Source organism: Bufo gargarizans, chromosome 10 (genome assembly GCF_014858855.1).
Source record: "Bufo gargarizans isolate SCDJY-AF-19 chromosome 10, ASM1485885v1, whole genome shotgun sequence".
Lineage (NCBI taxonomy): Eukaryota > Metazoa > Chordata > Amphibia > Anura > Bufonidae > Bufo > Bufo gargarizans.
Genome location: NC_058089.1, coordinates 78,650,771 through 78,663,645, shown reverse-complemented (window position 1 = coordinate 78,663,645; position 12,875 = coordinate 78,650,771). Strand labels below are relative to the sequence as shown.

General features: G+C 44.5%; 1 protein-coding gene across 1 annotated transcript in view; it reads right to left on the bottom strand.

Annotated features, from left to right (window-relative positions):
- The window catches only part of SART1 (spliceosome associated factor 1, recruiter of U4/U6.U5 tri-snRNP), a 37,701-nt gene extending 28,991 nt beyond the window's left edge, over nucleotides 1-8,710 (bottom strand). Inside the window, exons 1-3 of the mRNA XM_044270605.1 lie at nucleotides 8,585-8,710; nucleotides 3,499-3,744; nucleotides 474-528 (exon numbers count right to left, since the gene is read on the bottom strand). Of these exons, the coding sequence (XP_044126540.1) occupies nucleotides 474-528; nucleotides 3,499-3,742 (299 nt within the window). The 5' untranslated portion in view covers nucleotides 3,743-3,744; nucleotides 8,585-8,710. The remainder of the gene's footprint in view (nucleotides 1-473; nucleotides 529-3,498; nucleotides 3,745-8,584) is intronic.
- Between the last annotated feature and the right edge of the window lie 4,165 nt (nucleotides 8,711-12,875).

Genomic DNA, 12,875 nt, shown 5'->3' with positions numbered 1-12,875 from the left:
AAATTGTGCACCCAATCTTTCCTCCTCACTCCTCCAGTAGTCACCGCATGCACCCCTCCCCTAACTTCTAAGGCAGTCATGACAGGCCCCTTCAAGATTTCTCCAGCAGTCCCAGCAGCCCCCACCCAACTTTGACATTAGTCCCAACAATCCCCCCACCATGTCCTCAGTAGCCATGACATATTCTATATATGTGAAGAGAAATTGAATAAGGGCTGATTCACACAATAGTTATTGGCCCAGAAAACATGGCCTGTGTGTCAGACGTATCTCCCATACCCACAGTAATGTATGTTAGAGTGAGACTATCTGATTGCAGTGTACTCATGTGATGATGTGAGTGCACTACAATAACCCCACAGATAGAGACAGACTGTACAAAACCATTACTATGATACCGTCAGTACAAGCGCGGGACGCACGGGCCTACTTTCCTTGGCTGATCACGGATGTAGACATGAACATAAACTTACTTTGTTTCCTCGATAGTTAATGATGAATCCCCGCCTGCAGACTTTGGTGCAGTACCTGTACATGAACACATTACACGTAGTGAGTACTGGACGTATTGATAAATGCTACTGCAGTAATTAACCGAGGCTAAACAATATACCAAATGTAATTAACGACTGCCATTAGGTTCCTATGTGAAAGAAAAGGAAGCAAAATTGAACATTCAAACATCTGCAGAACTGGTACTCGGACATGTCCGTACACATTTTAGAACATTTTGGCTGATACCGTCATTGAACGCAGCCATACATATTCAATGGCATCGGCCATAGAGAAACATTCTAGGAACGCACTCTCACAGAAAGATCCTTCATGGGTCTAACAACTGTTGAAAAAACGTCAAAAGCAGCACACGTCTTTCCAGGCGGCAGGCTGTCATTGGTCACTTGTTAAATTTAAGCTGACAAATGATTGTTTTGCCTGATATCGCCCCTTTTCATGTCCTTTGGAGCAACTTCATTATACTAGCAAACTACATTAAAGGGGTTCTGTAGTTTGTTTAAAATGATGATCTATCCTCTGGATAGATCAGCATCTAATCGGCGGCGGTCCGACACCCATGACCCCGCCGATCAGCTGTTTGAGAATGTAGCAGCACTCCAGCAGCGCCGCAGCCTTCTCACTGTTTACCGCTACCCCAGTGACATCACGACAAGTATTAACTGGCCTGGGCGCGGCTATGCTCAGTTCACTTGAATGGAGCTTAGCCCCGCCCATCGATACTAGTCGTGACCTCACTGGGCCTGCAGTAAACAATGAGAAGGCCGCAGCGCTCCTGGAGTGCCGCTACATTCTCAAACAGCTGATCGGCTGGGGTCCCGGGTGTCGGACCCCCACCAATCAGATGCTGATGATCTATCTAGAGGATAGGTCATCAGTTTAAACAAACTGCAGAACCCCTTTAATTATATACCCCAATGAAAAGTTCCTGCAGAACAATATTGGTGAAATGAAGCTACTTGTCACAGAACTGCGTGTATATTTTAGCAATCATGATAAGTGGAATCTCACAGATTGTTCTGCACAAAACTCGCCATCCCTTGAATAACTAAACTTTTATTCAACTTTTTTTTTTAAATGTCCTGAAAATAATTTTTCTAATATACTTTATTAATTGATTTTGACTTTTTACTACAGAAATTTCCACCTAAAGCCCTAATTTCAAGCGCGCTTTAAATTCACTATTCTGGCACATTGCTGAATTCACACTCTGCATTGCATCAAAGGGGCCGCAGCAAATGGAGTACAGGCAGCACACATTGCTGCTCCTGCCTCTGCCCCCTGAGGTTAGCTAAATGCTGGCATAGCACATGGGTACCCTGTATGCCAGGATTAGCTGATCGGAGCGGCTCCTACCTGTGCCCGCTTTGCTAAGCTAAAAGCTTTAAACAGGACTCTTAGTGTAGCCCGTTCCGCTAATCCTGACATAGCCCATGGTTACAGGGTACTGATGCGCGATGCCAGGATTTAGCCAACCTCAGGGGGCACAGGCAGGAGCAAAAATGTGTGCTCATGCTCGAACTCCATTCTCTGCGGCCCCATCGATACAATGCAGAGTCCGTACTTCGTACATAGCTGACAAGTCTGTGAGGTACCAGAATCGAGAATTTAAAGCAAGCAGGAAACCAGGGCTTTAGGTGGAAATTTATTTAGTAAAGAGTCAAAATCAATTAATAGAGTATATGAGCATTTGGGACATAAAAAAATAAAAAGTAGAAATAAAGTTTAGTTACGCTATCAAGTTCCGATGGCAATGATAGTTATGTAGCGTGCAGCCTTCTTAGAGTACAAACTGTCAATTTACCAAGGCTAGTGTTTCATATACCATTCTTTATCCACTTCTATGCTGGAGTGAGAGACATCTTGCATCAACATCAAGTAGCTCATGGGTTCTGTTAAGACCAAGACATGGTGCATTGCCTCTCCATTCATCTCTAAGGGACTGACTGAGATAGCCAAGCGCTGTACTCTGCCATCTCCAGAACTCCTGTACAGATGAATGGAGAGGCAGCGTGCATGTTCGACCTGCCGCTGTTTTCAGAGAATATGGAAGCACACAAATGGTATACGTGTGCTGTCCGCATCCATTTATCGAAGAGAAACTGGTACTTTTTTCTATAGTGTGCAAGCACAGCCATGCTGCTGGACTGCAGGGTGGTCGTAACCATGGAAACTTTCTCTGCATAATAAATGCTATTCGCTGAAGTGGCAAATCCCCTTTAAAGGCAGGCACAGGAACGGCCTGCTGCTCTTCATCATATCTGGCATAGCTAGATACTGCCTGCACCGCTACAGCCCAATGACTACAATTGGACCCGGTGGGGATCTGGCCTATTTCTGGCATCAGTGCTGGGATTCAGCCAAACAAAAAAAAGCTGAAAGCACCGTTTTTTTGTCTGTCTGAATCCTGGCACTAATGCTGGAAATAGGCCAGATGCCATTATAGTCAATGGGACCCGGCGGTGCTCAGACCCTTTGCGGCTATGCTGGATACGATTAACTCCAGTAAACTGTTCCTCTGCCAGAAGATTGTAACGCTAGTGTGAAGCTAGCCTGAAGCAAAGCCTGCTAAGGTTTGACTGCTGTATTCTGTGAATAACAGGCATGTTGTGTCTGATCGCTCGCTTTCTGAAATACAGAACACACTTTACACCGCACCGGCTATGTAGTCTTCAGGGAAACACACAACACACTCCCCATATCTTTATTCCATGAATGTTAGAAGTCTTTGCCATCGCTCAGGGTTATAGAGATATTCCACTACTGTCTATGCTGTGACAACCCTCCTATCACATTGGCTACAGAGCTGTGTCATGGAGCGTGTCAAGGCTCTTTTACACCCAGTGGAGAAGGAGATACCTTCCGGTCTTGAGGACTGAAGCGATATCCCTCCGCTACTTGAACAACTTGTCTAAAAATTCCCCCCGTGAAAAAAAGTTAAACTAGCAAATTGCTCCCGAAATGAGTTCCTTAACTAGCACTCACTTTGCTCATAATCAGGATCCGCCTTCTCCTTTTTGATCTTGCGGGAGTCGGCATCCTTACTTGACCTGGATCTTCCATCTCTGTCCCGAGTTTTCTCCCTTTCTCTGGACCTTTTGCGTCTCTCTCGCTCCCGTTCCTTATGCTTGTGTTTCTTATGCTCCCGGTGACGATCTTCACTTCCAGCAGCTCCATATGAGCTGTCCCGATCTCGGTCCTTCTCCTTATGTTTCTTAGAGGAACCCATTGCTGAGAAAAGATAAAATACATGATATAATGCATGGACTTTACAATGTGCAACATCTTATTAATTTACGCCTTCACTTACAAGGAGTTAGTAGAATGGAGAGAAACGGTAAGATGCTCAGGCACCCCTCCATTAATTCACGAGAAGGCTGCCTACCAGAAGAGGGGTTCAGTGGACTCTTGTTTTGCAGTAAGGCATATGGAATATAATTTGAATTTACCATAAATGATTATATAGCCAAATCTTTGCGCCCCGTTCCCTTTGAATTGTTAAGCTCAGAGGTTTCACCCACACCCACTGCAGAGAGATGCATAAAACCAATCTCCACAAACACTGGTAGCAGTAAGGGTTGGTGAAGAGCTCAGTGACTTTGTGGCATTGTCTTAGGACGCCACCTCCGATTCACCCCTGTGAGCTGTAAGTCAGCGTCCAGGGCTATCAACAGCTCAGCCCAAAAGCAATGCTGAGCCCCGGCTGGAGTGGTGTAAAGTGTTCAACCAAAGTATGTTCTCTGGCATGAAGAATCAGAATTTAAAGGGAACCTGTCATCAACGTTATGCTAACCATACTAACGTCAGAATAAAGTAGAGACAGAGGAGCTGATTTTACCGGTCTGTCATTTAAACGTAAGTGATTGCCGAGAACCAACATCACAATCATTGCAGACTGGGCCTGCAAGAGAGTCACGGCCACCTGAGAAGAGTCCTGGTTATTCATGAATTCCTGCTCTCCTGCCCATCTGCTGATAGCTGACAGTCTTTTACCTAGTTCTCTCCCTTTCTCTCTAGGAGAGAACTGCCAATCATCAGCAGATGGGCGGGAGAGCAGGAGATTAGGAATAACCAGGACTCTTCTCAGGTAGATTTGACTCTTTTCAAGGCCTGGGCTGCAATGATTATGATGCTGGTTCTCTGCAACCACTCAGTGAGGTTGGCAGAAAGGTGATGACAGGTTCCCTTTAAAGGGGTTTTCAAGCTCTTAACATCGATTACCAAGGATGAGCGAACTTGTGTTTTCAAGTTTGGCTTACAAGGTTCGGGTTATCTAAGAATTTTGTTATAGGTTCCGCCACCACTGACCATAAGTTATATCATACGCCTTTTATGGAACATCCGGCCCATAATAGAACAGCCCGAAGCTATTTTTTGGGGGGACAAGGTGACTAAAAAAATAAAATAGCGAATCGCGCAGTTTTTTTTTTTTTCTGCTACTGCGCTCACCGCATAGGACATTTTTTTTTATATTTTAATATTTTATATGTAAAATTGGGAAAGGGACTGATTTATACTTAATATTTTGATGTTTGCTTTTTTTTTACTTTTTATTTAATAACTATTTCCCCCTAATAGAGCTCTAATGGACCTCACACTCTCCCTGCTGCCCTTCAGCTGGACACTGTAGATCAGTACATGATTACTGTTCATAACACTGGGTCAGACTGAGTAATACCATTAATGGGTATAGCCACATGTGACTGGATTTTCCAGCTAATGTATGCCCACTTGCCGGGCAAGGCACAAAAAGTGTATAAAACAGTTAATAAATCTGGTGCACAGCATCAGTGCGCTAGTTCTGCCTCAAACTGATCCAGAATTCTCATTAGTAAATCTGCCCCACTGTGTGCAAATTCAGTTGCAAAATATTAAAAGCCCGGAGAACCACTTTAAGGACAATGCTGGATAGCCGGTGTGTTCACAGCAACAATATTAAGAAATGTTCAGGTGTATAGATGAGCTGTGTACAAATAAATGCCCCCTTCTCCATTCATTAGCTGCATAGTGAGATCTATGCGTGCAGATTTCTCTATAGACAACCCACCTATACGAAGACTTATTTAAAGACTGAAATATATGCAAAAGTTTGCATCCATGGATACACAGCATATACAGAACTTTACACGGTTCACCCAATGGACAGATTATATGTGAGGATTACTCCACAGACGAGCCGTGTATAGTGGAATTTATATGTGAGGATTACCCCACAGACGAGCCGTGTATAGTGGAATTTATATGTGAGGATTACCCCACAGACTTGTCGTGTATAGTGGAATTTATATGTGAGGATTACCCCACAGACTTGTCGTGTATAGTGGAATTTATATGTGAGGATTACCCCACAGACTTGTCGTGTATAGTGGAATTTATATGTGAGGATTACCCCACAGACTTGTCGTGTATAGTGGAATTTATATGTGAGGATTACTCCACAGACGAGCCGTGTATAGTGGAATTTATATGTGAGGATTACCCCACAGACGAGCCGTGTATAGTGGAATTTATATGTGAGGATTACCCCACAGACTTGTCGTGTATAGTGGAATTTATATGTGAGGATTACCCCACAGACGAGCCGTGTATAGTGGAATTTATATGTGAGGATTACCCCACAGACGAGCCGTGTATAGTGGAATTTATATGTGAGGATTACCCCACAGACGAGCCGTGTATAGTGGAATTTATATGTGAGGATTACCCCACAGACGAGCCGTGTATAGTGGAATTTATATGTGAGGATTACCCCACAGACGAGCCGTGTATAGTGGAATTTATATGTGAGGATTACCCCACAGACGAGCCGTGTATAGTGGAATTTATATGTGAGGATTACCCCACAGACGAGCCGTGTATAGTGGAATTTATATGTGAGGATTACCCCACAGACGAGCCGTGTATAGTGGAATTTATATGTGAGGATTACCCCACAGACGAGCCGTGTATAGTGGAATTTATATGTGAGGATTACCCCACAGACGAGCCGTGTATAGTGGAATTTATATGTGAGGATTACCCCACAGACGAGCCGTGTATAGTGGAATTTATATGTGAGGATTACCCCACAGACGAGCCGTGTATAGTGGAATTTATATGTGAGGATTACCCCACAGACGAGCCGTGTATAGTGGAATTTATATGTGAGGATTACCCCACAGACGAGCCGTGTATAGTGGAATTTATATGTGAGGATTACCCCACAGACGAGCCGTGTATAGTGGAATTTATATGTGAGGATTACCCCACAGACGAGCCGTGTATAGTGGAATTTATATGTGAGGATTACCCCACAGACGAGCCGTGTATAGTGGAATTTATATGTGAGGATTACCCCACAGACGAGCCGTGTATAGTGGAATTTATATGTGAGGATTACCCCACAGACGAGCCGTGTATAGTGGAATTTATATGTGAGGATTACCCCACAGACGAGCCGTGTATAGTGGAATTTATATGTGAGGATTACCCCACAGACGAGCCGTGTATAGTGGAATTTATAAGTGAGGATTACCCCACAGACGAGCCGTGTATAGTGGAATTTATATGTGAGGATTACCCCACAGACGAGCCGTGTATAGTGGAATTTATATGTGAGGATTACCCCACAGACGAGCCGTGTATAGTGGAATTTATATGTGAGGATTACCCCACAGACGAGCCGTGTATAGTGGAATTTATATGTGAGGATTACCCCACAGACGAGCCGTGTATAGTGGAATTTATATGTGAGGATTACCCCACAGACGAGCCGTGTATAGTGGAATTTATATGTGAGGATTACCCCACAGACTTGTCGTGTATAGTGGAATTTATATGTGAGGATTACCCCACAGACTTGTCGTGTATAGTGGAATTTATAAGTGAGGATTACCCCACAGACGAGCCGTGTATAGTGGAATTTATATGTGAGGATTACCCCACAGACGAGCCGTGTATAGTGGAATTTATATGTGAGGATTACCCCACAGACGAGCCGTGTATAGTGGAATTTATATGTGAGGATTACCCCACAGACGAGCCGTGTATAGTGGAATTTATATGTGAGGATTACCCCACAGACGAGCCGTGTATAGTGGAATTTATATGTGAGGATTACCCCACAGACGAGCCGTGTATAGTGGAATTTATATGTGAGGATTACCCCACAGACGAGCCGTGTATAGTGGAATTTATATGTGAGGATTACCCCACAGACGAGCCGTGTATAGTGGAATTTATAAGTGAGGATTACCCCACAGACGAGCCGTGTATAGTGGAATTTATATGTGAGGATTACCCCACAGACGAGCCGTGTATAGTGGAATTTATATGTGAGGATTACCCCACAGACGAGCCGTGTATAGTGGAATTTATATGTGAGGATTACCCCACAGACGAGCCGTGTATAGTGGAATTTATATGTGAGGATTACCCCACAGACGAGCCGTGTATAGTGGAATTTATATGTGAGGATTACCCCACAGACGAGCCGTGTATAGTGGAATTTATATGTGAGGATTACCCCACAGACTTGTCGTGTATAGTGGAATTTATATGTGAGGATTACCCCACAGACTTGTCGTGTATAGTGGAATTTATAAGTGAGGATTACCCCACAGACGAGCCGTGTATAGTGGAATTTATAAGTGAGGATTACCCCACAGACGAGCCGTGTATACTGGAATTTATATGCAAGGATTACTCCACAGACAAGCCGTGTATACTGGAATTTATGTGTGTGGTTTCCTTCATGTATTGGAGGTGTATACAGAGACCTATACGCACAGCTTATACACACAGTGCATGATCTCCCAGAAGGTTAAAGGGGTTGTCCAGGCCTAGAAAGACGGGTGCTTTCTTCCAAAAACAGCACCACACAGGTCTACAGTTTGTGTGTGGTACTACACCTCGGCCTCACTGACATGGGGGCAGTGCAATGGATGTAAACACAGCTGCAGGGAACTCTCCGCATCCTACATAACATCGTAATATGTGGACGAGGGCGCGTGACCTGCCCGCACTAGTACACGGCCGGTGAACCAGACCGGTACAGACCCCCGGCCCCTGCTCACAATCCCGATCTACTCACGTCACTTCTAGCAGCGTCCCGGCTCCGTTCCACAAGATGGCTGCCGCAGCAGTCGCTCCAGTGACGTCAGCACCGTTAGGGCGCTTAAGGAAATGCGTAATGGCTGTACTGAGCGCAGGAACCGTGCGCTTCCGGTGTAGCGTTAAAATACCCTACCTCCTCACTTCCTGTCGCACTGCTAATGACGTAAGAAGGCGGGCCTGAGCTTTACACAGGGACACTGCGCATGCGCAGGATAGCCACTTTAGGGAAATATTACGGCCCAGTGCGCAAGCGCGGCTAACTCCGGCCGGCGCATGCGCAGTGTCCCGGTGTGAAGCTGAACTCCGGTGAGATTTTCCATAAACGGTCGGTTTGCGCATGCGCAGATCGTCAAAACTCAGGAACCCCCTTCTCACGTGATTAGCAGTGCAACGGGAAGTCAGGAGGTAGGGAAATCTCACGAAGTAGGGTAATGTAACGCTACATCCGCTCTGTGTTTTTTTGCGGTACTTATGCGGAACCATTCTTTTCGTATCCGTTCCGCAAAAAATAGGACATGTCCTATTATTGTCCGCATTACGGACATGGATAGTACTGTTCTAATAGGGGCCAGCTGTTCCGTTCTGCAAAATATGGAATGCCCACGGACGTCATCCGTATTTTAGATGGATCCGTTTTTTACAGATAGCAAAATGCATACAGTCGTGTATACGAGCCCTTAGGCCTCTTTCACACTACCGTTTTTTTTCCTGTTTTGCAGGGTTGTTTTTTGCATTCCGTATACGGAACCATTCATATATATTTGTATATGCCATACGGAAAAACAGAACCGAAACGGAAACACAACGTATCCGTGAAAAATAGACCGCAAAACACTGAAATAACCATACGGTAGTGTAAAAGAGGCCTTAGGCCTCATGTACACGACCGTATTTTCTTTCCATGTCCGTTTTTATTTTATTTTTTGCAGCCAGCGTGCAGAACAGGGTTGCCACCTGAATGGTATTTCACTGCCAGTGCCGTATATTTTTTGTATTGGCAATGATAATGGCCGGTAATTTTATTAATGAATGGGACAGGGGAGAAGTCCTCTGCATTGTATAAGCTTTCCACTTGCGTCCGCTGTCTCCTTTAGGCAGGATGAGTATCGCTGCACATGAGCAAGGCAGTTACACCACACAGCAGGCTGTAGGAGGCGGCAGAGCGCTCCGTGCCCCGAGCCCTCTGCTCTGGACATAGGAGGAGGAGCACTGTATTTTTTTTTTTAGGTATGTGAGTGTTAAACTGATCAGTGCCTTGGTTTAGTGGTACTGGCAATTGCAGTCTCAGTGCAAAAAAATAAATAAAAAGAAGCAAATGACTACAACTTGGTACTGAAGTGACTTACTGGGGAGCACTAATGGGGGCATGACTATTACTGAGGGGCACTAATGGGGGCATGACTATTACTGGGGACACTAATGGGGCATGACTATTAGTTAGGTCACTAATGGGGGCATTACTATTACTGGGGACACTAATGGGGCATGACTATTAGTTAGGTCACTAATGGGGGCATTACTATTACTGGGGACACTAATGGGGGCATGACTATTACTGAGGAGCACTAATGGGGGCATTACTATTACTGGGGACACTAATGGGGCATGACTATTAGTGGGGACACTAATGGGGGCATTACTATTACTGGGGACACTAATGGGGCATGACTATTACTGAGGGGCACTAATGGGGGATTACTATTACTGGGGACACTAATGGGGCATGACTATTAGTGGGGTCACTAATGGGGGCATTATTATTACTGGGGGCACTAATGGGGGCATTACTATTACTGGGGGCAACTAATGGGGGCATTACTATTACTGAGGGGCACTACTGGGGCATTACTATTCCTGGGGGGAACTAATGGGGGCATTACTATTACTGGAGGCACTAATGGGGGCATTAATATTACTAAAAGGCATTACTATAACTGGAGACAGTAATAGGGGCATTATCAATTCCTGGGGGCACTAATGGGGGTATTAATTCTGGGGGGGGCGCTATTGAAAGCATTATCAATTCTGAGGGCACTAACAGGCATTAATTTTATTTGGGGGTAATTAATACTGAGAGGGACATTATGACAAAGCGACTTAATACCCAGTGTTAGGCCACGCCCCCTTTGGGGTGTGGTTTAACTTGGCCGGTATTTTTTGTTGGGAAAGGTGGCAACTCTAATGCAGAACCATTCACTTCAATGTGTCCGCAAAAAAACAGAAATGACTCCATGTGCATTCCGTTTCCGTACGTCTGCATGGCCGTTCTGCACAAAAGATAGAACATGTCCTATTATTGTCTGTTTTGTGGACAAGGACTGGTATTATTACAATGGATCCGCCAAAAAAGCGGATGCAACACGGACGTCATCCATATTTCTTGCATGTGCATGAGCCCTAAGTGTGTGTTTCTGGGCAGATCTGGGGCAGGGCTGATATGCCCCAATTTTACCAACTGAGATGTTGGCAAGTATGCTCACCACACAGTGTTAACACTACCGGCTGTGTTGTTGTTTTTTTTATGTCCTCATAACAAGGCAAGCCACACTGCTTCCCCCCCAGGGGCAAGTCCTGGACAACCCACCAACCCCAATGTACCATATTATTACTGGGGACAAGGTGGCTGCAGGGACTGGATACATACAGGTTTGCACTTAGTGTCGGATAGGTGAGGGTCCAGCAGATGGGGCTTCAGCTGATCGCTAGAACATGTTCCTGTGGTTAACGCTGTAGGGCAGGTACTTGGTCATCTCCATTGGAGTGGCACTGGAGAATGTGTGACTTCTTTAAGATAGGTGGGGGTCTTACTCCTGGGACCCCCACTGATCACAAGAACGGGGCCCCGTACCCCCTGCAATGACCGGAGCGGCCGCTCCATTCATTTCAATAGGAGTTCCGGAGTTAGCAGAGTACAGCGCTCCACTGCTGCATGCATGTGCAACAGGCCGCTCTGGTCATTTCAGGGGAGCAAAGGAGCCCCCATTCTCATAATCGGTGGTCCCACTTAGGATACCAGAGTTTTTTTTTTTTTTTTTGCGTTTTCATTTTTCTTCCTTGAGCCATAACTTTTTTTTTTATATTTCCATTCGCAGCTGTATGAGGGCTTATTTTCTTGCGGAACAAGTTGTACTTTCGAATGCCACCGTTAATTATGGCATACTATGTAGTGGGAAAAAGTAAAAAAAAAAATATATATAACGCAATTCCTCCACCGTTTTACAGGTTTTGTTGCCACGATGTTTCGTTTGCAGCAAAACTGACCCATGCCCTTCATTCTCTGGGTCAGTACCATTACAACAATTAACCAATATGTATAGTTTTTTTTTAAATGTCTAGTGTAAAAATTTATGTAAACTGAAAAAATATTTATTTTCACATTACCATATTCTGACCCCCATAACCTTTTTATAGGTATGTCTACAGAGCTGTGTGAGGGGCTCATTGTTTGCAGGACAGTCTGTACTTTTTATTATTACCATTTTGGAGTGTGTTACTTTTGGATCACATTTTATTCAATTTTTTGGGGTAAGAAATGAAAATGAAAAAATAGCAAACTGGCCATTGTGACCCTTTTTTCCATTATGCCATATTGGAAAAATATTTTTATGTTTGAATAGTTCGGTCGTTTTTAGTCGCGGTGATACCCATGATGTTTATATTTTTTGTTATTGAGTTGTTTTTTTATTATACGGAAAGGGGGCGATTTAAATTTTTATATTTGTCATGACTTTAAAGCTCATATATGAGCCTATAAAATCAGTTTCATTTTTTATTTTGATCATTTTTTTTTGTTTTAATACGGTTGTTTCTTGTTCTTATGTTAGCCTGCCATCTAGTTGCCAAAATAAGAATTGCAGCATGAATGCTTTGAGTCTCATCAGCAACACTCAGAGCATTCAAAGCAACTCCCGACATCCCCATTAGCCGCAGTGGATGTTGGTAGGAAGCCCGGAAGAGCGAGCTTCCGGGTTTTTGACACTAGATGCCGTGATCTCACTTGATCATGGCATCTAAAACCTTTATATACCGCGATCGGCATTATTGCAAGTGCGAGCGGATGCCATGTTTACACATCGCTTCAGAGCCATACATGTACGGTGCTGGTAGCGAAAGGGTTAAAGTTATACCCTATCCTGTGTGCCAACCGGAATACCCCTTTAAAGGGAACCTGTCACCGGGATTTTGTGTATAGAGCTGAGGACATGGGTTGCTAGATGGCCGCTAGCAAATCTGCAATACCCAGTCCCCATAGCTCTGTGTGCTTTTAT